Source organism: Neofelis nebulosa, chromosome 3 (assembly GCF_028018385.1).
Source record: "Neofelis nebulosa isolate mNeoNeb1 chromosome 3, mNeoNeb1.pri, whole genome shotgun sequence".
Classification (NCBI taxonomy): Eukaryota; Metazoa; Chordata; class Mammalia; order Carnivora; family Felidae; genus Neofelis; species Neofelis nebulosa.
In genome coordinates this window covers 104,048,817-104,076,444 of record NC_080784.1, presented here as the reverse complement: position 1 = coordinate 104,076,444, position 27,628 = coordinate 104,048,817, and the positions used below count along the sequence as shown (strand labels likewise).

Sequence of the window (27,628 nt, the reverse complement as noted above, 5' to 3'; positions counted from 1 at the left end):
GATGCAGCTCCGCCAGCCCTTGCCCCTTACTGGTGTAATAGCCCTAATCTTACTTCTTACTGTTTGGGCTGATAGAGACTACACTAACAAGCTAGACGTGGGACAAAAGATGCATACTGGGTCTCACATACCTCCTCTGGATGGGAGGATTATTAAGTATTTCCTGTATATTATGATAACTTCTCTCACCCTTACAACTGCCGCTTACCTACTTTGCCCCCAGGATTGTTATATGACAATAACAGGGTCAAGGGCGTTCAGCGCCTTCACCTCCCTCCACAAAGATTGCTTCAAGGGAAAAACACCCACTCTCTGTCAGTCACCTGGTGCCCCAAGGACTAAGTATTGGACCATAGAGATACCCCAAAATGTCAGGAACCCATTTCACAACAAGGGCCTCCAGAGAGGGAAGTGAGCTTGCTACACTTACCTTCCTCAATGGGGGATCTCAGACAGGGGAGGAGTGAAAGACAGGGCCCTTCAAAAAGTTATAAAAGACACCCAGGATAGGGTAATACAAGCCATAAAGGTGACCACTCCCCCGGCAGCCTACCAAGGTTTGAAACTTTCAGCCATCAACCAGATGCTTACCAATTCCCCATTCCAGCATTGGGCCAACACTACTCTATAAGTCCTCAATAAAATAGATAATCACACCCAAACCTGCTGGATGTGCTTGCCCCTCAGCCAGAGGGCTTACTTAGCCATTCCCATCCCTTTGACCTGGGAAGCTCCTGAAAATCTCAAAACCAACACCTCTGTCTTAATTGGACCCCTGGCCACTGGGATCTTTCTCACAAATGCCGACAATCTAGTCTGTACAGTCCCTGAAGGTATGAACAGTACCTCTCTATGCAGAAGAAATATAACCTTAAAGAGGAATGCAACCCTATGTTCAATCCCTGGGGTGTTCTATCTGTGTTCTAATTCAGCCTACCAACGCTTAGAGGCCAACTGGACTCAGATATGTTATTCCAACTTCCTAACTCCAGAGATATCCCTATACACTGTAGATCAGCTCCTAACAGCCTTTAGCCCCAAGTCCCAGGCTAAACAGACAGTCCTGCTACCCGTTCTGATAGTAGCAGGAATTGCAACAGGAATAGGAACTGCAATAGGAGGCATAGGTTCATCTGTAGGACTATGCCACAGACTATCTCAAGAGACAAATGAAGACATGGAATGGGTGGCAGATTCTCTGGTAACCTTACAAAGCCAAATAAACTCTCTTTGGAGGGCGGCAGTGACCCTCCAAAATAGGCAAGTCCCTCCATCTCCTCACTTCAGAAAAAGGAGGGACTTGCATCTTTCTGGGGTAGGAATGTTGCTATTTCGTAAACCAGTCAGGAATAGTTACAACTAAGGTTAAGGAACTCAAGGAAAGAATTCAACGTAGACAACAGGAAAGTATCAATCAATGGAAAGGATGGGATCTCACGGAATGGGCATCCTGGCTTCCTGCCCTGGCAGGGCCCCTCCTCTCCATAATTTTACTTGTATCCATCAGCCCCTGTATACTGAATGCCCTAGTATGTTTTATTGAAAACACTTTGGTGTTGCTCACCAAACTACTGCATGTATGTTAGCCTTCCGAGAATACCAACCTGTAAAACTGAAAGGTGATGCCTTCTAAAAGTTTTTTTAAAAGGCATCAAAGGGGGGAATGTTGGAGAAGTGAATAAAGTATGCCAAAGATGGCCGACGAGGCTAAAACAGACTCTGGTCTCTAGTGTAGAGACCCCTCCTCCGGGTTCTTCTTCTTTTGTTTGCTGTGTGCACAAAAACCCCCACAGATACGGAAGCTGACGACTATAAATTACCCTCCCCACTTGCACTCGGCGATCAGACCTTTGGAGAAACAGTCTCCTCTGAGCCCACTGGTGTTAAATAAATCTCTGATCCACCAAGATCTCCGAGTACCATTTGGTTTTTCTGCCAGCATTCCAGCCTGGTTCTGTAACATGAGGAGCAGGTTTGCAAATGAACACACATCCTAAAGGCTGACTGTAATCCTCTCCAAAGACCAGTCTTCTCATTCTCCCCTTGTGTGACCCAGATCGCCAGTGTCCCTCAGAGAGGAGTTGCACACGTGTCTGGTGCCTGCTTTTAAGGCTGCCACCCAGGAGACACCCTTTGGTCACCTGGCTCTAGGGACCAGCAGGGCTTGCATTCGTGGGTCCCAGGAGACTGGGACAAAGGGAGCAATGATGCACAACTGGCTACCACACCCAAACGCAGAGACGCTAGACCGAAACACACCCCCAGACTTTTTGTTAAAGCCTATTTGGTTGTCTTGGAGCTTCAGCCTGAGGGGCAGGCTTCTGGTTTAACACACACCTAGGGGCCTGCTGAAGTGCTCGCCAGTGACAGAGGCCAATGGGCACTATCACTGCAGCTCCCCTGCCTTGCTGTGTTTCACTGGGACTCCTGGATGGGAGCTTGTGCACTCGTCTGATTTTTACAGCTGCCACCCAAGGGACACCTCCCAATTACTTGGTTCTAGTAGTCGGCATGGCTTGTGCTCATGGCTGAAGGGCTGTTACAAATGGTGAAGTAGTTCTTACCCAGCCACCCACCCCAGGGCATAGCACAGAGACAGCAGAGTGAATAGTGCCCAGTCTTTCTGTGAAAGAAGCCTATTAGCTTATCTTCATAGCTGGGGCCTAACAAGTAGGATTCTCTCCTTTTTTTTTTTAATTCATTTTTGAGAGACAGAGAAACAGAATATGAGCAGGGGAGGGGCAGAGAGAGAGGGAGACACAGAATCCCAAGCAGGCTCCAGGCTCCAAGCTGTCAGCACAGCGCCCGATGCTGGGTCCCGTGCAGGGCTCGAACTCACGAGCCGTGAGATCATGACCTGAGCCACTTAACTGGCTGAGCAACGCAGGCGCCCCATAAGGGGTAGGATTCTAATAAAAAATACACCTAGAGGCTAAAATTCTCTCCACAAACCAGGGAGGCTGGCAGGTGCCATCTTCATTCCCTCCCTTGCCCCACTCCATGTTCCTGGTGTCCAAGAAAGGAGTTTGTGTAGATGTATGGTGCACCGGCTTTTGTGACTACTGCCAGAGGACACATCCCTTGATAGCCTGGCTCTGGAGGCCTGGAGGGCTCTGTTCACCAGTTCAGTGAGAGTGTACCAAACTAAGAAATAGTTCTTAACTGCCCGTCACCCTAGGACTCAGTGTAGAGAAAGCAAACAGAAATGCCCATCTCTCAGTCTTCCCCTAAAAAGGGGATTTTTACATGCTTTAAAAGCTTCTGCCTGAGAATCTGGATTCCAATTAGCCTGAATCTAGGTAATGACTGAGATTCACCCCCACCACCCTTTAGGACCCTAAACGGTCTTGGTGCACCTTCAACTCCTGGGAGCCACTAAGAATAAAAGTAGGCTGCTTGAACAATTACAAAGATTTGAGAGACAAGTCCATATTCACTGCAGAATTATTGACAAATTGCGAAGACCTGGAAGCAACCTAATTTCCATCAGTGGATGAATGGATAAAGAAAATGTGATATATATAGACAGCACACTATTATTCAGCCATAGAAAAGAAGGAAATCTTGTCATCGGTGACAACATAAATGAAACTTGAGGACATTATGCTAAGTGAAATAAGTCAGAGAAAAGATACTCTATGACTTCTATGACATGTGGAATCCAAAAAATGACAACAAAAAAACAAAGTTATGGAAAAAGAGATCAGATTTGTGGTTACCAGAGGTAGGGAATGGGGAACGGGGTAATTGGGTGAAAGTGGTCAAAAGGTACACACTTCTAGTTATAAGATATGTAAGTACTGGGGATATAATGTACAACACTTAACACTGTGTGATCTCACATATTTGAAAGTTAAGAGATCCTGGGGCGCCTGGGTGGCGCAGTCGGTTAAGCGTCCGACTTCAGCCAGGTCACGATCTCGCGGTCCGTGAGTTCGAGCCCCGCGTCAGGCTCTGGGCTGACGGCTCGGAGCCTGGAGCCTGTTTCCGAGTCTGTGTCTCCCTCTCTCTCTGCCCCTCCCCTGTTCATGCTCTGTCTCTCTCTGTCCCAAAAATAAATAAATAAATTAAAAAAAAAAAAAAAAAAAAAGTTAAGAGATCCTAAGAATTATCATCAAGGAGAAAACTTTTTTTTTAATTTATATGAGATCATGGATGTTAACTAAATGTATTATGGTAATCCTTTTGCAATATATATGTAAGTCAACTCATTATGCTGTATACTTTAAACTTACACAGTGATGTATGTCGATTATATCCGAATAAAACTGGAAAAAAAATATGTAGGCAATTGATTCTCAACTTGGCTCTGCATCAGAATTGCTTATGGAAAAAAAAAAAAAAAAGCAATGTTATATGTACATATAGTTTAAGGCTCCATGGTTATTCTGATTAGCAGCCAAGGTTGTAACAAGAACAAATTACTACTTAAAAATTTTCAAAGGGAGAGCAGTCCACTTATAAAAATGTCTTATTATTAGCAATCACATGCTTTTAAAAAATGCTTACCTAAGGGTGTCAGTGCAAAAAAGGAAACTGACACCAATTCAAGAAGCAGTTTGAAAGCAGAAAACTGAAAGGTAAATATTATAAGAAAGAAAGAAACTGCTTCTTTCTAACAGATGTTGCCTGCTTTTTTCTCAAAGAAGGTAGCAGATGAAAATAGGAAAAACAAGTTAATAATAGGAAAGAGAAAAGTATGCTCTGAATTTTTAGGTTGTTTTATTTTATTTTAATTTTTAGGCTGTTTTAAAATAGCTTTTCTACTAAGCAACTAGCATCCTAAGCATCACCTTAATTGATGCTATATATGCTATAAATCAATCAGAGACCCCTTAACCTCTCTCTCGTTCCACATGCAGAGGGATGCAGCTGCAACTCACGTTTATCACCCAAAAGTCAACTGCAAATTCAGCTGTCAGGTGACACCATTGCCAATGACTAGCTTGGAAAAAGATATCATTGCTAATGGTATTATGCTCAGTGAAACAAGTCAGAGAGAGAAAGACAAATACCATATCATTTCACTCATATGTGGAATCTAAAAAACAAATGAATAAACAAAGAAACAAAAAGCAGCACCAGACCTTAAGTACAGAGAACAAACTGACGGTTACCAGAAAGGAGAAGGACAAAGGGATGGGCAAAATGGGTGAAGGGGAGAGGGAGATACAGACTTCCAGTGATGGAATGAGGAAGTCATAGGAATAAAAGGCACAGCATAGGGAATATAGTCATTGGTTTTGTAATAGCGTTCTATGCTAACAGTAGTAGCTACATGTGTGGTGAGCACAGCACGACCTGTAGAGTTGCTGAATCACCATGTTGTACACCTGAAACTAATGTAACATTGTACCAACCATACTCAAATAAAAATGATTTTTAAAAAATTTTTCTGAACACATACAGATAATTCAGGAGGAAGGAAATGTTTATTTTTCATTAATCTTTTGAATACAATCTTTTGAATGAAACCAGGTTTAATTTAGTAGCAAACTTGATTAGTAACACTTCCAGGAGTTCATAATTTCAAGGCTAGAGTTCCGATTAAGGAAATACGGTTATCAATTTAATATAAATGAAGTTTTTTAAAAAGGCTAAAAGCGTCTCATCTTTTAAAAGAAAGTATAAATGACACAGACTTTAGACTTTAGTAACATAAGTACACTCCAGTACTATAATAAACAAAGAGAAAGATCTTAACTGAATATCAGAAAGAAGCACCACTATTTTTTTCTGCAACATGTATGTTTTGGTCATTAGCATACTAGCATGAATAAGGCAATGTGTCAAGCACCAGCATACAGAAAGTGCAGCGAGATGTGAAGGAAGGTCATGGCGGCGGTGGTAGGCACGGCACAGGAATCTCTTTCCAGCTGGTACCTCAGTCATCTTCTCCCCCACACAGCAGCAAGAGGGCTTTCTTATAGTCCCCAGACGTATCACCCTGAAACCCAAATGTATTCCGTTAAGCTCTGTGAGTCACAGAAGCCTCAGAAAATAAAAAACTAAATGTCTGGCAAAAAGTTTTATTCATGTGACTTTTGTCTCAAGTGGATAATCTCTGTGTATGTGACTTTCACATCAGGAATGTCATACCAGGAGTTTCCTACCAATGTAACATATGTTTAATTTCTAATTGCACCCCTTAAAGGCACAGCTCTAAGACAATGAAGTACGCTCTTCTTCAGTTAGTAATACAGAGAACAAGGAAGATTTTACAATGATATTCAAATCAAGGTTTCTAAACCTCTAAGTTTCTATCATATACTATGTGTCTGGCTAGGGGAGGCAATCCTGGGACTGTGTGACTGTTATGTCTTTGCTTCAAAGACAGAGGAGCAGGATAAGCTTTACCTCTGCTTATCTCATATACAGATATGTAGGATAAATTAATCTTTCAAGCTCAGAGTGCATACAAGAACTCTCCAGTGTCCTTCAACCCAGCCACACCACACACACACACACACACACACACACACACACACACACACACAAAGTTCAAAGCTTGCTCAGTTGAGATCCTGCTTTGCATATGGCCCACTTTCCCCTTTATTAAAAGAAAGAAGAGAGAGTGAAAAGAGAGAAAGGAAAGAAAGTCAAAAGGCCTTAAGCCAACTTTAAATTTAGGCCACAGTCTCCCTTGCTTTTAAAGAGACAAAAATGATAGTAATACCCAAGCTCTTTACTTATTTCTGATATAACCTGGTTGGCTCTTTCCTGAACTATGAACCAATACCACAGACAAGCTGATAACAGACAATAAAGAAAGGAAAGTCTGATATGGGAGGAAGGAGGAACTAATAAAGACAGCTGAAACTGATAAAAGAGAGAAAGAACAAACACCTTATCATCAGGGGCAGGGGTTGGGTTTGTTGAGTCATCTGTCACCACTACTAAATAATGCTGCTAGGCTCACCAAAAGCCTCAAGCCTTACCAAGAGCCAATCTTTCACTTGGGAGCCATCATCCGGACTTTAGGACACATTATGCCAAGTTTCATAAGTCATAGCTCTAATCACACGACTAAAATTGTAAACTTTAACCAAGAACTGGGTTCTCTCATCCATGTCTTACCTGCTATCTATTGGTCTGCTCTGGATTTCTGAACATAATTTAAAGAAAGATTCTACTACCTTAATCATGGAATAAAGAGAGGTGGCAAAATTCTTCCGGAACTCCTTCCTAATGTTAAACAAATCAATCTCGCTCCTGGACACCACGACTCTGATGAGGGTATGATCATCTGTCCCAGCTCCCTTTAATAAGGAAAAAGAGAGAGGCACATTGTTTAAAAATGTCAAATATGGCATCAAACTCTCCTGAGTTAGGATGAATCAATAAAGTAAAACAATTTGGTAGCATGTTTTAAGGGGAATAAAAAAACCCAAAGTCTATCATTTAAATCATAATAATATGCAAAGATAACTAGAAAGATAAATTAATTAGATGTAAGACTCCAGGTATGCACTTACCTTCATAGCATAGTAGAGGGTTTCTGCAAGGTAGGCAGGTATGCTTCGAATAGATTTCACTAAGAAAATAAATACAATGGTCAGATGCTATTCTGATAGGAAAAGAATTAAGTAATTAAAAACCAAAAGTTGCTTCATGTTTATTGCTCTACTTTACAAATATAAAAGTAACATAGGCTAAAAAACTGCTCATTTGCAAGCTGATCTGATCTCCTTATTCACCAAGTATTTTCTTAGCAACTGGGTTGAGATTTACTTAAAGTTCTGAGTTCTACATAGAAAGGTGTGTAGGACAGGGCACGTGAGTTTTTCAACTCCCCTTTGTTCTATGAGTACCTCTCTGCTATCACAGTTTGGGTGGCCTGGGCTATTACCCACAACTTTCTTCATCTTCAATAAATTATACAGGCATCCTAGAAGTTTTAAATCCAACACATTCAAGCAAATAACACAAGGTAACCACTCTATCTAACCTTCGACAAATCTTAGACTATCTTTCTATAGTCTTAACCTAGGTATTCTCTCCATATTCTTTAATATCCATGATTTACATAGAGCAGCATGAGACTTACCCAATTCAGTAGAAACACCCAGATAAATGGATAAGAGAAAAAGAGTATCTTCCCTGAACATATATGTATCTACTCTGTTTCAGGGCTGCTCAGACCTCAGTTGGCTCAACTTCAGAAACTATCCATATGAAAATTTCTTAATATACAGAAATAACAATCCATGAATTGGGGGTGGTGGAGTTATTCTCTCTTTTCCAACGCTTAAACAAAACAGCCACCAGTAACTAAAAATGTCATTATTTCAAATCTACTGTAATTATGAAGGGGCTGTCTAAAAGTTTTCTTTTAAAATTCATTAACTGCGGAAGTCAAACCAAAGGCTACTATTAGTGGTGGTTCATGAACGTCATTAGCTTATTCTCCAGAAAATAGCACAGAACTTGAGATCAATGCCAAGTACTCAGAACAAACAGCAGACAGGTTCACTCCAAACCCATATGAAAACTAGGGCCACTGGGAGCTCACAAACTAGATTCTCCCTGGATTTAGAGAGTATATACAAACTCAGTTCTTCAATGTTTCTAGATCATTCTGAATATTTAGCTGAAACCAATTTCTAAATTAATTTGAAAATAACCATTATTATATCTTCCATCATACAAAAGATACTTTTTCTAACTCAGATTCCAATTTCTCAGTCAGCCTCAAAGTTGTGAGGACAGTATTCAAAAGAATACTAAAATTCCACAAGAATCTGAAATATTTAAAAGCCTCTGAGATAATGCTGACACTTCAGATTCATAATAAAATAGTAATATTTTTAATGCAGCTTCAAAATGACTTTCAAACAATTGTTTCAGTATTTCCATGGGATTAGATGAACTAACCAGATTAATTCATTTCCAACATCAAAACAGACTTTGAATTGGAAATTGAGGAGTTTGCTTCACCCAAATATCATAAGACCTTCTTTTCATAAAGAAAGAAGTGGTTCTTTTCAGATACACCTTCAATTGAATAAATGCTTTAGCTCTTAACACCATAAATTTTATATACATTGTAAAACTACCTACCAACAGCAAGGAGTAGTTGCTCCAAATTACCAGAAGTCTCTCGGTCAATAGTTTCCTCAATTTGGAATCCTGATATAGTCATGTATTTATCAAACACTATAAGAAAGGAAAATAATTTCTTAATCATGTAAAGATCGTTCTGCAAGGAAAGAAGGTATTTACTCTAAGCATGTATTGTCCTACTGAACACAAATCTCCCCTTTTTCCTTGCTGACAGAACCTGGACTTTGTTGTAGAGCCTCAATATGGCAAGCCCTCAACAATGGATTATAAATGTTCTTTGTTCACTGATTTCCTGGCCTCTACTTACTAGTTACAACCAATGAGACCCAAAGGTAAATCTGCTGGAGAGGAGTCTGAGAAATTTTTCTTTCCTTATTAAAAAGTGATAAACAGGGGCCCCTGGGTGGCTCAGTTGGTGAAACATCCAACTTCGGCTCAGGTCATGATCTCATGGTTCATGAGTTCGAGCCCCACATCAGGCTCTGTGCTGACAGCGCAGAGCCCACTTCAGATCCTCGGTCCTCTCTCTCTCTGCCCCTCCCCTGCTCGTGCTCTGCTCATGCTTTCTGTCTCTAAAAAATAAACATTGAAAAAAAAAATTTGTTTTAAGTGATAAACAGGTATGATTGGTTTGTCCCTTTCTTCTTGCTATTAAAGTGATTGATAAATTTGGAGCTTCAGTAGCCATCCTGTGAAAATGAGGTACAGAGCATGAGAAAGAAAACCCCAAAATACCAAGGACAGTGGTGCAGAAAAACAAAAAGAGCCCAGGTCTTGCCAAATCAGCCAAGGAATGCTACCTACAGAAAAGCCAGTTTTTAAAGCCCCGATTAGTAAGGCCACTGAACTCATTCCCACTTGATACCACAAGAACTGAATGAATGTCTAGAGATGAGGTCATGCATCCCACTACTTAGGAGGAAATACTGAAGTGAACCACACACAGCTCAGTGATTTGTGACAATGAGAGTGACAATCTAGAGGCCTAGCTCCCTCCTCACCCTCTGATTGCAAAGGGGAACTAAGGATCTCTAGTTCTGTAAACACAACAGCAGCAAAGAGAATTGTGAGATTTCTCATGGCTACCAAAAGGAAGAAATACAAAAACTGATTCACTCAGTAAGTGTCTGTTAAACAGTACATATTTTGGCACACTGGCTCCTGTACTTTCAAAATTAACCAAAGTACCAGCAGCATACACATTTTTTTTTCACTCACCCCTTCTCAAATGAGACACACTTCGTGTTCCAAAGATGGTGATAAACTTTTCTTCATCTGTCCCCCATTTCAGTTCTCCAGCTTGAAACAAAGCCTGTGAAAATTTCAACCTCAATTAGTATATTGTCCCTCCCTCTCGTTTCCAGGTTCTGAATCATACCTGTGTTTTATTCCCTGTACGTTAATGTGCCCGATTCACCATCTTACACTTTTCATTTCTGTTTCCTAAACTCAATGAGGTGAGTATGGAGCTACTTTGGAGCTTGCCACTGAACTGTGCCACAGATTAGTGAGTCAAAGGAATAAAGCACAACAATGGGGCAAGGTTAAACGGTCTCAAAATGTCTACCATGCTGTGTCTTTCAGGGGCAATGGTGTGGTTGGCAGAAATTTCTGATCACTTCACTCTTGACACATCCACTTACAGACTGGGAAAGAATTTAACTAGAAGCTAAATGGTCTACATTTTCTGTTTTGCTTACTCAGCAGCTATTCAGGAACACATGATAAAAAAATAAACTCCATATTTTCCCTTTTCAACTGCAGTTTAACCAAAACTAGCTACAAAGAGCTTTCACATTTCTAAAAGATCACAATGGGGGTGGGGGGTGAGCCTCGGTTGCTCATTCAGTTAAGTGTCCAACTCTTGAATTCAGCTCAGGTCATGATCTCAGCATTCGTGGGTTCAAGCCCCAGGTCGGGCTCTGCACTGAAAGCATGGGGCCTGCTTGGTTCTCTGTCTCTCTCTCTCTCTCTCTCTCAAAAATAAACAAATGCACATTTAAAAAATAAAATAAAAATAAAATATCACAATGACTTTTTAAAAGGTTGGGGGTAGATCACAACACTTGGCATACAGCAGGCAATTAACATATACTTGTTGAATAGTTTGTCCAGATTTACTTCTTAAATGGAGACTATATGGTTTTTAGTATTCATATAATTGCTAAAAAAAATAAAATAAAATTATATATAAACATCATCATTAAACCTGATCCCACTTATTGAGATGTGGATAATTTATTAAAACCCAATGCATCAATCTTTAAAATGTCTATACTACCCTTTTATTCATTTCCAGGTAAAGTATACCTATTAAGCCAAGACAAATGCAATTTGCTGAGCCTTCAGCTGCCTTTATGCTCACAAGTGGCATACCACATAAGGACAGAAGGTGATGAGATCACAGCACGTGTTTAGATGTAGAAATTTTGATCATAGTGTGTTTAAAAATGTAGATTATGGTGATTATAGATCTAGTTTTTGTTATATTTCCAGGAAATTTTAAAAAATGAGTCACATCTTTACACTCAATTTTGAAAATGATTTATTTTAATGATAAAAATAAATAATACCAATCCTGGTCATGCGAGCATGTTCTTCAGAACTGAAAAGAGTTACAACGAAAGTTGTGCAAGTATCTAAATTTTAGAACTACATCATGGTGTTATAGACCTGTCTTAAAATAACTTTTAAACCTAATTACAAAAATAACACATGTTCACTGAGAAATTTTCTATAACAAAAGAAAAAAAAAATAAGAAAAAAAATTACCATGAATGCCAATATCCTAAAGATATCAGTTACTACCTCTACATTTTCTACACATAGATAAGATATACATACACATTGACACCTAAAAGAGGGGGTGCATTCTACACAATCCTGCAAGTATTACTGAAGTACTCCTTTCTGAACAACTATTCCATATTTCTAGAAATTTTCTCTAGCAGGTATGGCAGAGTTAGGCCTGTAATATGGAAATCATTTGCAAAATGGCTATTTAAAATCTCTTGGAGTGCCTGGGTGGCTCAGTTGATAAAGTGTCCGACTTCAGCTCAGGTCATGATCTCACAGTTTGTGAGTTTGAGCCTCACATCAGGCCCTGTGCTGACAACCCAGAGCCTGGAGCCTGTTTCGGATTCTGTGTGCCCTTCTCTCTCTGCTCCTCCCCTTCTCACACTCTGTCTCTCTCTCTCAAAAATAAGTAACATTCAAAAAAAAAAAAAAAAAAACTAGAATCTCTTAATTTTCTTAAAAGAATTATGTTTTAGATCAATACATATTCTAAAACTACTGAGTAAATCATATGCAGTAATGATAATCTTCACATGGAATAATGATTTTAAAAAAAGTTTTTTTAATGTTTATTTATTTTTGAGAGAGAAAGAGAGAGAGAGAGCACGGGCAGAGAAGGGGCAGAGAGAGAGAGAGAGGGAGACACAGAATCCGAAGCAGGGTCCAGGCTCCAAGCTGTCAGCATTAGAGCCCAACGCAGGGCTCGAACTCAGGAGCCATGAGATCATGACCTGAGCTGAAGTCAGACGCTCTACTGACTGAGCCACCCAGGCGCCCTGGAACAATGATTTTTTAAAGTTTTGGTTTTGTCTTGTTTGAATGTTAAGAGTCCTTTCTTCTAAATGAGGATGGCAAATATCCAAGGAGCTGCTCTGGATGAAGGACCCTCACACCTTTTCATCCTCCCCTCTTCCCTCAGAGTGGGCTTTACAGTTTAGCTCAGTTTGATAACCCCTGGTTCAGTGCAAAGGTTTTAGAGTCAAAAAGATTTGGTCCTTGTCCTTATCTATGAGATCTTAGATGAGTTACTTAATCTCTTCTTGAGTCTCAGTGTTTTCACCTACAGAGTAGGAATAATATTTCTACAAAGGCGTTAATGCAGATTATGTAACTTATATAATGACTACATCAAATAGTATCAGGTCATCAAAAGCAGATACTCGGTAAACATTGATTCCTTCTCCTTCCCCTCTCTTCCCCCTCCTTCCCCTAGGAGCATAGCTTTTTCTCTACGAGCATGAAACAAGAATTTAGAGTAGGGGGGGGGGGGAAGAGGTAAAATCAGTTTAAAGCATTAAAAATGTAAGAGAGTGAAGTAGATTATCCACAAAAATGTTAATTTCCCAGGTGAATGACTCACTGTGACTTATCAAATTCCTGAAACAGAATGAATTCTCTTAGCGCCAGGTTTCGGTAGAGAAAAAATTCAAAAGCTTATAAAAGGGCCAAGTGCCCTTTTTTTGTCTCAGCTTACTCTCAATTAAGAAATCTTAAATTCCCATTAGTGAGAACAGTCCAGCTGCCCTTGCTACAAGAATTAGGTGTGTTCTGTTTCCTAAGGATGAAAGGATAATTATTTTTAACAGGCTGAATTAGTTAATATATTTCAAAGAATCAAAAACTGGGGTGCTTGGCTAGGTCAGGTGGTTAAGGATTGGACCCTTAATTTTCGCTCAGGTCATGATTTCCTGGTTCACGAGATTGAGCCCCCTATCAGGCTCTGTGCTGACAGCATGGAGCCTGCTTGGGATTGTCTCTCGCTTCTTCTCTCTCTGCCCCTCCCTGCTCATACTCCCTCTCTGTCTCAAAATAAATAAATTAAAAAAAAAAAATAATAGAATCAAAGACTGATGGCCCGTATAGCATGTTCTATGTTGTTCCTAATCACCGAAAGTGTAAAGAAAACCTGGATTCTATTTCAGGGATATTTTAAAGTAACTTCATAAGACAGTTTTCGGAGATATAAAGTTTCCCCTTCAGGGTTCTGAATGGTCATATCTTCTGCACAGCAGCTAAGTGACACCTATATAGACCCGGTACTCAAAATGTGGTCCCAGAACCACAGAGGTATCACCTGAAAGCTTGTTAGGAATACAGAATCCCAGGCTCCACCCAGACCTACTGAATCAGAATCTGCTGTTTTAAGGATATTCCCAGGTGATTCACATGCACTTAAAAGTTCAAGAAGCAATGCTATACACTGAGTACTCTGAGGAGAGAAATCAATGAAATTGAGGTAAAAATGCACTGTTTCCACTCCCTAGCCTCACACTGCAGCAATGCTCTCATTACATCACCAGCTATGCTGAGAAATCAGCCTACTGCTAATGTAAGACTCACTGCATTCATCTGAGACTACTAGAGTTGGCTTCTTCCACAGTGACCACTAAAAAGCACCTAGCACTCCTACTCTTGAGAGTAGGAGTATGAGAATCACATTGTTTCCTACAAAACCCACAAATAATTAATGCTTGGAAAGCAATAAGGTCATTTCTAATAGTCAGGAGTACAGGTTTGAAGGGATGACTAGAGCTTTCTCCTCAAGGAGCCAAATTTCTTCCTTCAAGAATGTAGAGTTAAGCTAGACCTGTGCTTCAAATCTATATTTAATAAACCTTTTACATGGTACAGGAATCAAGGGAGAGGAACTAACAGGTAAAAACACAGACTGTTGTCTAGTTGAAAGAGAAAGAGCTTGAGGGTTAGACTGGCAAAGGTATGAATCCAGCTCCACTAGTCAGTGGGAACCATGGGATTGATTCTCAAATCCCTGAGCCTCGGTTTCCTTATGGATAAGAGGAAAATCATCCCCTCTACTTCACAATTATGTACTAATCCATTCACCAGTTATATACTGAATGCCTACTAAATGCTAGATCCAGAGGATACAAACCAAACTGACAGCTCAGAGTGCCCTGGGTAAGCAGACAAGTGAATAGGCAGCTTCAATATAAGTTGGGTGGACTGCGACAGGAAGCTGGAGATTCTACAGTCTTTCCTAAGGGCACCTGACATATACTTGGAGGGGTCAGGCAGGGAGATCTGAAAAGTAGCTAACCTGAAGACTGACTCCTGAAGAGGAAATAGTCAGGTGAATGGGTGGAGGAAGGGGGAGGTGGAGAAAGAAAGCAAGAGAGGCTGGAGGCATAAGAAAGCAAGGGATAACAAAGAGGCTTATAAACCATATTTAAGGCTTGAACTTTACTCTGAAGATAATGGATACACTGAAGTTTTAATGTTTTATATAGGGCTGTGACACAATTGGTTTGCATTCTATGGAGGACAGACAGTAAGAGAAGCATCAAATACTGCATAGACAGTCCTCAGTAAATGATCATTTGCTTTCCTTCTGTCTCCAGCTAGACAAAAAGATGCTAACATTCCAAAGCCATTACAAAATCAACCCACCCAAAAGAATACTAACACCTTCTCTTTCCCATTACCAAAGTCAGATTACACATCCAATGGTTGTTTCATAGAGAAGTCAACTGGAGGAGTGAATATGACCCTTCCTTTTTCAATGGTGTAGGACCAACAATCAGAATTGTATATTGAAACATGTGACCAGAGAGACAGGACTATGGTATATGATTCTAGGAATGCAAATAATTCTTTCATTACCAATTTCCAGTTTTCTAGTCTCATGTTTCAAAAATTTCCTAACACTATTTCCTACATTTAATTACTTATTTTTTTAAGTTTTTTATTTTAATTCCAGTATAGTTATCATGCAGTGTTATATCAGTTTCAAGTGTACAATATAGTGATTCAATAATCCTATATATTACTCAGTGCTCATCATGATAAGTATACTCTTTAATCCCCTTCACCTATCTCACCCATCCTCCCACCCTCCCATTCACCTCCCCTCAGGTTACCATCAGTTTGTTTGATTACTTATTAACCACAGTAAGACTATACTGGGGTTTAAAAGCCATTTGAGTATAAAATTTCATTTGGGAGTCACTAAAAAGCAGCTGACAAGACAACAATGCTATTCGGAATTCTATCAAAAGAAAGGTGGGTGAATTCCCAAGTACTACAATAACTTGTAATCTATGTATTCAGAAACCATTTATCACTAAAACACCTTATTTTCTCTTTTGTATCCTCTCCTGTCAAGACACCTACTGCCTCACTGGCAGTGGAATCAATAATACCTGTGCTTTTTGGTAAAATTATCTATTTTGTGAATTTCCATTATCACACAAAAAATACCATATCTAGGTGAAATTCACTATACGTAATTCATTTTATTTCATTTCAGTTTGGGGACAAAATATTTTACTGGCCAGATCAAAATCAGAGAAATATACTTACATGGGTCTTATGATTTATATAGGGCCCATAAATAAGATTATTTTAGATGCTATCACAATATATATTATGATTTTCCATTAGCATGGATTCTTTTTTCATTTATATGTCATTATAACGTCACCACATATCACATCTCACCTGAGCATCTTGTTCAACTTGCGCTTCATCAATTCTAGCATCAGGGTCTCTATTAGCCTTTAAGAGATAATACCACATTATTGAATTACATGAGCATTTTTATTCAAAAGGCAAATTGATTCCACCTGACGGTTGTGCACACAAAGCTCCTTCTCTTAGGAATAATATGATTTTAAGATAGCAATTTACAATATTTCACTCATCACACAGCAGTGTCTAAAACCAATTTGACCCTCTTGATTTTAAATCCTATGAATGAAAGAGAATAGTGATAACTTAAAAAAGCAAACAAACAAACAAACAAACCTGTAAGCTAGCTATTAAAAGTTTAGGTCAGATATTCTGAAACACAAACACAGGCAAGCAAGTACTAGAAATCTATTTAACTAGATTCAGACCAGTCCAGCTTCAGATTTTTTAATCAAACTGTAAAATATTCTCCACCCAATACCTGAAGGAGAACCACCAACATCCTCTGGTAGTACCCTGATGTATCCCCAACCACGTCATCTTCCAGGCTTGAGCCATATTCTGCAACAGAATTATTTCATACTTATTTATAGCTTCTTTCAACTAAAAAAAGATATCCTGCCCCATTAATCAAATAGAAGAGACATAAAGAAAGAAATACTTGATTAGTATAAACGTTCTCTACTCCACCTCTGAGTGCTCTAAAGACTAAAGGCAAATGCTTTAGGAGTGGCTGGTAGAAAACAAAGTCTCCCAAAAGTTCTCGATTCAAGCTAAAATCCATGACTCAGCCATTTAGAAATGCTCTCAACCAATGCAGTTATGTAGACAAGTGATGGTACAGGAAAGCCTCCAAAACACAACTGATCATAATTTTAAACTTTGTATTGCTTTCTTTCAAAGGTTTTACATAATTAGTTTCCAAAGAAGCTCTTCTATAATCTAAAATTCTGAGTTTGTTTTTTTTTTTCTTCTGGCATGGCCATTCTTTCCCCTAATAAGATATTTTTCCTCTACAACAAATAAAGTTAATAGCAGTGATATTTTAAAACATGCCCCTTCCTGCCTCTATTTCCAGTTATTTAACATAATGCCATAGTAAAGAGGAGAACTGGTATCTACAAAAGTCTACAAGCCCTTTTCACTAACTTTCAAACAGCTGCTATTGAAGGCAGCTCAAAGACACTTAAATACTTAATCATTATCTGAAAGCAGACAAACGTTAAAAGCTTGGCTCTATTTCTAAAGGTCTAAAAGCTCTAGGGGTGCTTGGGTGGCTCAGTCAGTTAAGCATCTGACTTCAGCTCAGGTCATGATCTCACAGCTGTGAGTTCGAGCCCTGCAACAGGCTCTGTGCCAACAGCTCAGAGCCTGGAGCCTGCTTCAGATTCTGTGTCTCCCTCTCTCTCTGCCCCTCCTCTGCTCACTCTGTCTCTCTCAAAAATAAATAATAAAACATTAAAAAAAACAAACCCTCAAATGTGATTTTCTGCTGTTAAGATACATGTATCCCCTCTGCCTTAGTGGTTGGGACCTATCCAACTGTAAAAAGAGAAGCAGGAAAGAAATATCCAGCACTGAATAGGTAACTATTCAGTTGCTATAAATTTCACCCTGTTCTGACTTGCTGAGTTACAACATAATTTCCAAGATTAATAAACTAATTCCAAGATAGGGACCCATTTTCGTAGCTGAAGGCATTCATCCTGTTGGTCTGTTGACTAGGCTGACCATCTGGATAGTCTGCTCCTGCTCAGTCAGGACAAAGAGTCTGATACAGAAACTTTGAGGAGATGAGAAAAGAACACTCTACCTTTACTTTTTATTTCATTTTCTTGGTCCATTCACATTCAGATTGAAATACAGATTATTTTTTCACACACAAAAAGTAAGGTACACCAAGGCAAAAAATTAAAATGCAGAGTATTCAAGCATTACCATTAGCTAAAATGACACGTTTACTCAAACATTTTTATCAATTCCAATTTGGACACAGTTTCTTTTCCAAAATTCCAAAAGGGCCTTTTAGAGAACTCTTAACTTCTAGTAACTTAAAACTAATTTTCTGCAGGAAGCAAACCCACATCCATCTTGAAGTTAATGTAAAAGAAAAGCAAACTGTAGGTCTCTACGCTAGTTGCAAGTTCAAAGTAAAAGTAAACTTCCATCTTCGTCAAATGAGTCTCCTAAGTACCAAAACAAATACAGGTATAGTAAAAAGCAGTCTTTTCTTCACTGAAGAAGAAAACTATCTTGAATTGTTGCTCAGTCATTCATTCACACACCCATTCCTCTAGCAATCATGTATGGCCTGCCTCCTGTAATTGTGAAGAACTGTGCTCACTTTAGAAAAGTGAAAAAATGACAGTGGAGATGAAGAGGAAATAACATTCAAAACACTTACCTTCTTCATAGACTTGTTTTATGGCTCTCAGTTCTTCAGGTGTCCTCGAAGCAATAATTTCTGTCAGTACCTTTTCATTTGTCCCAGCTCCCTGTTTGGAAATTTATTTTTAATAGAGAAAATATGTTAATAAGATGAAAGAAATTTATTTTCTAGAATAGATGTTACCCAAATTGCATAATTACATAAATATAACATATAAACTATCCAATATCATATTCACTTCTCTGTATACAAGTTCTATTAGTTATAGAAAGAAAAAATTACAAATTAATTTTTTCTCCAAAGACATGTTTTTCCTTTTTGGTCTAATGAAAAACAATGGTTATTGCATGTGTGTGTGTGATATATGACATGTAACAGATTCTACAAACTCATATCAGTTTCACTCCAAATAGTTTAAAAGCACATGCGGATGAACATGAAATTAAAAAGACTAAAATAGTAAAAATGAAAACTCTACGTAAATTTACAAGGAGGAGCAGTGATACTTAAACAATCTGTACCTCAAAACATAAACCCTCTACCTCAAATTACATTCTCAGTGGAATTTCCAAAGGGAAATTCTGTATCAAAGGAAATAATAAATGTAGCATTGCTTAGTTATTAGGAACTAGATCAGTACAAAAGAATTAAAATGTGCTTTCTGGATTTTAGGAAAATACAGTTGACCTTTGAACAATGTGGGGGTTAGGGGCAATGACCCCACCCCCAAGTCAAAAGTCTGTGTATAACTTTTGAGTCTCCAAAAACGTAACTTAGTAGCCTACTGTTCACTGGAAGCCTTGCTGATAACATAGAGTCGATTAGCACATATTCGGTATGCTATATGTATTATATATTGTATTATTACAATAAAGTAAGCTAGAGAAAAGAAATGTTATTAAGAAAATCATAAGGCAGAGAAAATGCATTAGCCATACTGTACTATAACAAATCAATGTATACACAGTTCAAACCTGTGTTGTTCAAAAGTCAACTCTAATTTTAGTTGGTTTTCCTTTTTCTGATTATAAAAGTCGCATCTAAATTAGAAGATACAGGCAACAATAGAGCTGAACTTAATTTTTAAAGATAGCATATTTAACTCTTACTCTCTTTATATCTGTTTCTTTCCCAAAAACCAAGCACTGAAAAATCTACGTTTATGCTCTGGCAGAATTTCAATTACTGCTGAGATTTCAGAAGTACTCTGCAAAAAGGCCCTTTTTCAATAACTTGAGATTTTGTTTATTCCAAAAGAAGCACTACAGAAAAACAAAGAGAAAAAGCACAGAAAGCCTCCTAACTTGATAAGCCCCCTTCTTTCTTCCACTCCATAAGTAAGAATCCCTGTGCTACATTATCTCCTTGTTGTTAAATCTCACTTTGCCCATTCAAAATCTACTACCAATTGTACTATTTCCTGCCCCAAAGATCTAAACAAAGGTTTTAATGTAATCATATTTATACAATATTCCAAACATCAGTCAAGGGAATACACATTTAGTTATTTGCTACAATGAAATTATAACAAGTTTACCAGCCACTATTTTAGTATTATCCTATTTTAGTATTTAGAAGTACTACAGGAAAGAAGGAAAGGGTATTAGAAAATCTTTCCTATATGAAAATTTGCTCTGTAGCTTTATTTTTTTTAACCTAAAATCATTAACAACATTGTTATTTCATAATCAGGAATTTTTAAAACACATCTCAAAATCAGAAAACAGGCATGAAAATATAAAAAGCTATAAAAATATTAAAATTTTAAAAAACCACTACTACTGAGTTAACTATACAAAAAGATTAAATGATGCACTTGTAATTTTCTCCCTCCTTTTCTTCTTACTGCCTTCTACACAATTTTGTCCCCCAAGAAACCCTCACAGAAATAACTCAAAAAATTATAAATGTAATTACCAACACAAAATACTATTATTCATGACAGGAATGTCCCTCTCAGTAAACGTTTTACCTTAAGAGCATGCTTTAGTTCATAGGCATCATAAAGCCGAGAGGGTTTCATCAGAGCCACGATTAATTTTTCAAATTTCCCAGTCAGTTCTGATTTCAGGTCATCCAGAAGATCCTAAGTCACAGAAAATACAAATGTGCTAAACAGGCAGAAATTTTAAGGAGATTCTTCTTAAATATAAAACGTAGCCCTTTGCTCTAATGAATTGTTTACATTGCCATCTCCAAGTAGAAAAAGGCACGAGTTAAACAAATCCCCATAGTTTTGAATATGCACCTTTGACCTCTGACCTAAAGCTTATGCTAAAGCAAAGCCACTTCTGTATCAAGGCATTTGTTCTTATGAGATGTTTTTCTTAACATCAATAGTTAAAAAATGAAAACTCTTAAAAAGTAGGTTAGAGATATTTTTAAAATGTTGTTCTGAGAAATGTGTATCTTTAAAAACCATTTCCCCAAAATAAAATCATAAATGCATTTTTACAAATGACAAAATCTGGCTTATCATAACTATACAAAACAATTTTTTCTCTCAGTATCAAATAATATTTTAATACATAAGGAATTATGTTTACAATTATGCTCCTGACCACTGAGAGACAGCTGCTACTATGGAGAAATTGTGTATATAATGATGAAAACAAAAGCAGTAGTCCCTACCCATTTCAGTGTCAGCACACAGGCAACTAGAAATTATATTTAGAATACTTTTTGTGTGTGTGCTTTGCATTTATTTTGCAATGAAATGATGAACACAAATTTGCAGAATAACAAAACTGTGTTTAAATAGGCAATAATTCATTTAAATAACAAATGTGATTTTTATGTTAAATTGTTAATCAAATAAGAGCATTTAAATCAATGAATTAGAAGCTCGTTTATTAAGATACCACTCCAAAAGGGAACTGAGACTGTGACCATGTCACAACAAAACATACTGTAATACAGGTTCACACCTAGAAACTAGATAATAAGACAGTCCTCAGGGGGGAAGCAGAGAAGGATAGAGGCAGCTATCACCTTGGGATTGTGGGGCACTTGCCTTGCATCAAGCAAGGAAAAACAATTATGAGGATAAGTTGGGTGAGCACTGTAAACCAACAGCTGATATTAAGAAACTAAAAAAAAAAAAAAAGGAATAGTAAAGTCAGAATAACAAAATGATGTTAACAAAAGAATACTAATAGAGTTCAAACTAGTCTTAAAATCATAGAGGGGCTCTACATTCTAACTTAGGATGAAGTGCAGTCTTACCCTGCCAAACAGAGTTTTAAAAGCTGTGGCGATTTCCTGACGTTGAGCATTGCTTCGGGATGTCAACAGAGTCAAGATGCTCTCCTCATCGGTGCCTGCAATTTATGTTCAAAAATTATATCTTGGCTCCCACACACCCACTGTCTCAATAACCTTTGTGACCAGCCCCCCCCCCCGTCACTTCCTTACCTCAAAAAACAGATTTTATTAAATAATTTATTAAACTATAAAATGTATAATTTATAACATGTTATATTTTCAATATAAACTACCCCCTATTCTTGAAGCATTTTTGTGAAGTAGGAAATACTCCTGAGTTGTTAAAAACTTAGTGCATTGAGTTTTCTTGCAACAGATAGTTACTCAAATAATGGCTATTCACAAGGCACAATTGTTGGGTGTTACAGGAGATTAAGAGGGGAGGAAAATAGATCCTGGTTTCAAGTTCTAATTTAGGGTAAAAAGAAAAAAGAAAATGCAGAGACAACCTTGAGCTAAGGCAGAATGTAACAAATGCCTCAGGAGAGGTCTAGGTGTTAAATGGGGTTTCAAAGGAGGTTCTCATAGTCGACAGGTGGAAGGAGGTTTGGGAAAAGCTTCATGGAGAAGGTGACCCCCTAAAGAGTCTTGAAGGATGGAAGGGTTTTGTCAGGCAGTGATGTAAGGAAGGAGGATAGGCTTTTAGGATGACGGAAAAGCTCAGCAGTAGGAACATAGGGCTTTCACAAATAGCAGATAATACAAGGAGTGCTAATGTGAGCTGAGTCCGACAAAGTGCGCTGGGATACTAAGGAAGGCCTTGCACAGCCAGAAAACTAACGCTAATCCTGCTACGACAGGAAATCTCACAAGACGTTCAGCATGGGAAGTGATGGGGTCAAAGCCAAGTGTGGAGAAGGCAGATCCCCACACACAGACACTAGCGCAGAAGGAGGCTGAGGACGGTGGATGAATTCTGTCTAGAAATCCTCGAGATGAGAGGTTTATTACACGTAGTTAGAGAAGCGTCCAGGGAAAGAGAAGACAATTGAATGCAAGAAGCCTGCAGAACCAGACAGCTGATTGGGCAAAGCAAACAAAGACCTGCAGAGCTGACCACTCTCAGGAATATCTGTTTATCTATTCAATCAGCTGCCTTCCAGGTAAACCTGAAAAGTTGAAAAACAAAGGGGCTGGACTTAACTTTCTGTTCAGTTCTAGAGATGGATTATATTGTATATCAGTCATACTATTTTGTTACTTTCACCTATCTTTTCTCTTTCTACACATTTCAGATAAAAATATTCTAAAATTAATCTTATTGTAAATCAGTGACTTTTTGTTTGGAAAAACAAATGTCATGTTTTTTTTTTTTAAGAACAAAAGAAAGGTTGAATTTACCCAGGCCTTTCATGGCCTTCCGAAGAGTTTCTGCATCAGCCCGCTCATCAAATCCAGGGAAGGGAGTCACAGTGCCCTTAACCTGAGACAGGAAACACAGTGATATTATTCATGGCATGACTAATATGACAAAGCAAATGACACACAGAGCAAGCCATTGCTCTATATCATGCTCAGTCTTTAAATAAATTTCCGTTTGATAACCCCATTTGAAATGGGAAGACGACCACTTCCAGTTTGGATTAGCAGGACCAATTCAGTACATGAGCTATCCCGGCCCACCTGCAATACCATTAATGGGAAGTCTGGCTCCCAAGGCTCTCCTCCCAGGGGCATCGCCCCCAGTGATCAAGCCCCAGTGATACCACTTGATTCTCAGAGGGCACTTCCTTGCAGGATTCCTTCCGTTAAGTCTCTTGCCACTTTGCTTGAGAAGCATGCTAAACCTACATTAAAACTTGATGTCCTAACCTAGACACTCAACTCCAAGCAATGTTCTTACTGCATAATTTTAAACCTAGTCCTGTTTCTTTATATTTACTTAGGGATTTTAAGACAACCTGGTAAAGCCTGAAAATATGTTTGGTAATTCATATGCCAAATCTTTAAATTTATAGCTTTATATATAAAGTATACTGGAAGACATTCTTCAAAAGGTTTCCCATTATACTTACTTTGTCATATGTGTAGTGCTTTTAATCATCAAAATGTTTTAGTATTTTCCCCTCAAAATTTGTAATAGCACTAGTTCTTTACAATCAGAAGGCTTTATGAATACTCAGTCATAGATTTTTCTGTTCTGATGAAAGGAGGATGCCACCATTTACTTTTACTAATAAATGTTTTTGAAGTCCTTCAAAACTCCCATTAAGGTTCTATCTAAAACTGAGGAAAAATCAGTTATAAGGGGGAAGGGGTTGAGAATACTTGTCTGGTTTATAATCATGCGTGTTTTATTATGAATGCATGGAAGCACAATCACCTACAAGGAAAAAATTTCTGACAATTTCACATGGTTCAACATAATTAGAAGGAGCAATAGGTTGAGAGAGAAATTAATCAAGATTTGAGAAAATGGTCCTTTAAAACTGGCATGGATTGGGAAAGCCATATCTCTCAGGTCAAACTGCAGTCTCCCTCTGTTTAGTGGGACCACTTCAAATTGATTATGAAAACACCATCAATATATCATCATAAAAAATTAATAAATACCACAGGTTCTCTCAATGGTGAGAACTTAGGATATACAGATGACTTAGTTCACCAGTCTGTTTATTCATTCACTCGATAACCATTCTTTGAATGCTTTCCACATGCCAAGTATTGTACTAATCACTAGGAAAAAGTGATCTCTAAAATCAAAAGGAAATGAAAGGTACATAATTAACAAGTGCAGTTGAGTACACACACACACACACACACACACACACACACACAGGTTTCATCAGGGTACATATACACATAAAGGAGGGACTGAGCTGGGAAGGATGCAAAGAAATCAGAAAAACTTCCCAAAAAATGTCTTGAAAGTTGCCTGTGATTTTCCAAGGCAGGTTCAGGAAAGTAGAGAAGTACAGGGAGGTGTAGTCCAGCATGCATGAAAACATGAAAGAATGAAAAAATCTGGTGCTTTGGACACAGGGTTGAGTTTGAACAGACTGCAACAAGAAGTGTTTACATAGATAAACAAATGAGGGGAAGGTCTTGGTGGGGGGTGAGGAGGAGCTGGAAAGCCACTGTAATAAGTGCAGACTTCATCCTGTAGGCAAGGGGAAGTCATAGAGGATCACAGAGGACATCTACATGGGGAAGAACAACATCAATTCTGCACAGTAATATTACTGGGACTGCAGTGGAGACAACAACAGAACGGACTGTGCGAGAGTGGAGATAGGGACACTATTTTAAAAACAACTAACACAGGAAGAAGATAAGACCTGATCGAAGTAAGGAGCAGTGGAAATGTAAAGGAAAAAGACATGGGAAGGAGCAGTGGACACAGAACAGGATCAAGGCTGAAGGGAACCAATTGCAATGATTCCTTTCTTGGATGGGGAATAGGATCACTGGTTTTACATTTCTCCCCAGTAGGCATACTGGAAGAGAAACAGGCTTTGTCAGTTACCAGGGCACACTGGTGGTAACTGGAGCTGTGTGAGAAGGCTATCACAGAAGCAATATTAGTGGGGTGGAAAGGAGGGCTGGCAGAGAAGGGAAGGTCACCTACAATCACAATGGCAGCTAATATCTGCTGAGTGTAGCAACGGGTCAAGCACAGTGCTCAGAGCTTCACACGGATCATCTCACTGAAACTTCATTTTACCTTAGAAAGGCTTAAAGAATCAACCAAGGGACCAGGAAGCAAGTACCAGAGCTGGTACTTGAATACAGGCCATGGGACTGGGGGCTACTAATCATGAAGCTGCCTAGCCTCCCAAAGACAAAAAGAAAATCTCCAAAGAGGGTGATGGCATGGAGAAGACAAATGAGAAAAATGTACTAGGAGGAAAGGAAGAAAAGGCAGTGTCCAATACCACAGGGAAGTCAAACGGGTGGTGCGACTGAAAAGGGTTCCCTGGACTTAGTAATGAGGAGGTCTTTGGTGGCAGTAAGAGCCTGACTGGAGAACACTGAAAAGTGAATTGTAAGGCAAAGCATCTCCATGAACTCCAATTTTACAAATGATGGGGTTTTTTTAAACATGCTTTTATATTTTTTTCATGTTTTATTTATTTTTTTTATTTTACAACCAAGTTAGCATATAGTGCAACAATGATTTCAGAAGTAGATTCCTTAATGCCCCTTATTCATTTAGCCCATCCCCCCTCCCACAACCTCTCCAGTAACTGTTTGTTCTCCATATTTAGAAGTCTCTTATGTTTTTCCCCCATCCCTGTTTTTATATTATTTTTGCTTCCCTTCCCTTATGTTCACCTGTTTTGTATCTTAAAGTCCTCATATGAGTGAAGTCATATGATATTTGTCTTTCTCTGACTAATTTCACTTAGCATAATACCCTCTAGTTCCATCCATGTAGTTGCAAATGGCAAGATTTCATTCTTTTTGATTGCTGAGTAATACTCCATTGTATATACATACCACATCTTCCTTATCCATTCATCCATCGATGGACATTTGGGCTCTTTCCATACTTTGGCTATTGTTGATAGTGCTGTTATAAACATTGAGGTGCATGTGCCCCTTCAAAACAGCACACCTGTATCCCTTGGATAAATACCTAGTAGTGCAATTGCTAGGTCATAGGGTATTTCTATTTTTAATTTTTGAAGAAATCTCCATACTGTTAAACAAGCTTTTAAATACTCACTTTAAAAAAAATACTGATCACCTGGGTGGCTCAGTTGCTTAAGCATCTGACTCCTGATTTCAGCTCCGGTCATGATCTCACAGTTTGAGTTCGAGCCCCACATCTGGCTCTGTGCTGACGGTGTGGAGCCTGCTTGGGATTCTTGGTCTCCCTTTCTCTCTGCCCCTCCCTCATTCACATTCTCATTCTCTCTCTGTCTCTCTATCTCTCTCTCAAAATAAATAAACATCTAAATAATATTTTATCCAGTTTATAGGCTATGAAGTTACTAGTAGACAGGTTAAGAACAGGGGAGACAAAAGCGATTTGTCTTAAAAATACATCTGACCCCTGAGACTGAAGGAAATGAGGTGAAAGATGGAAGGAAGAGGAGTACCCTCAGAATCTCAGCTACTAACTATGAAGAAATAACTGCTGGTTGTATTTTTGAGAGCTTTCTAGAAATTGGGAAACACGTGCTACATTCCACATGATCCGAGTCATTGTCAAAGCTAGCCAAAGCCACGTAGTGGTAGTAACGGACCAGATGTGAGTCAGACATGAGTCACAAGGGCAGAAACACTGCTTGGACATCCTGTCCAAACTCTATCCCTGCCCACACAAAAATGTCTATCCTGAGCAAATGTGTCTTTCCATGACTCATATCGGAGGGCTTCTCCTTCTTCCCATTAGTACCCACTGGCCTCCAGTTAAACATTTATACCTTACCCAGGTTAACTCCAACTATAAGTAAGTACTATTCCCTTCACCCATTCCCCAGCTTGTGCTCAATTACCTTCACTCCCAGCCACCAGTGCCTGATCAAGGAAATTATATATCCTCAGATGATACGTGGCCAACACATATAATTCCCTCTTTTAACTCTCACCTTCAAAATTATCCACTCTTCTAGCTCTATAATTTTGTTGGCTTTTTTGTGCATTTATTCTAAATGAATAAGTTCTTTACCTTCAAAGACTAGGCATGCCAAAATAAAATGAATACAATTAAACCTAAACACAAGTGAAGGGTTGCTTTTC

General features: G+C 38.7%; 1 protein-coding gene across 1 annotated transcript in view; it reads right to left on the bottom strand.

Moving 5' to 3' along the window:
• Window positions 1-5,413: 5,413 nt before the first annotated feature.
• Window positions 5,414-27,628, bottom strand: part of ANXA5 (annexin A5) — a 30,719-nt gene continuing 8,504 nt past the window's right edge. The window contains exons 3-13 of the mRNA XM_058721485.1: window positions 23,282-23,363; window positions 21,902-21,996; window positions 20,649-20,762; window positions 18,692-18,782; window positions 16,769-16,848; window positions 16,318-16,374; window positions 10,282-10,375; window positions 9,061-9,156; window positions 7,476-7,534; window positions 7,137-7,259; window positions 5,414-5,947 (exon numbers count right to left, since the gene is read on the bottom strand). Coding sequence (XP_058577468.1) covers window positions 5,885-5,947; window positions 7,137-7,259; window positions 7,476-7,534; window positions 9,061-9,156; window positions 10,282-10,375; window positions 16,318-16,374; window positions 16,769-16,848; window positions 18,692-18,782; window positions 20,649-20,762; window positions 21,902-21,996; window positions 23,282-23,363 — 954 coding nt within the window. The 3' untranslated portion in view covers window positions 5,414-5,884. The remainder of the gene's footprint in view (window positions 5,948-7,136; window positions 7,260-7,475; window positions 7,535-9,060; window positions 9,157-10,281; window positions 10,376-16,317; window positions 16,375-16,768; window positions 16,849-18,691; window positions 18,783-20,648; window positions 20,763-21,901; window positions 21,997-23,281; window positions 23,364-27,628) is intronic.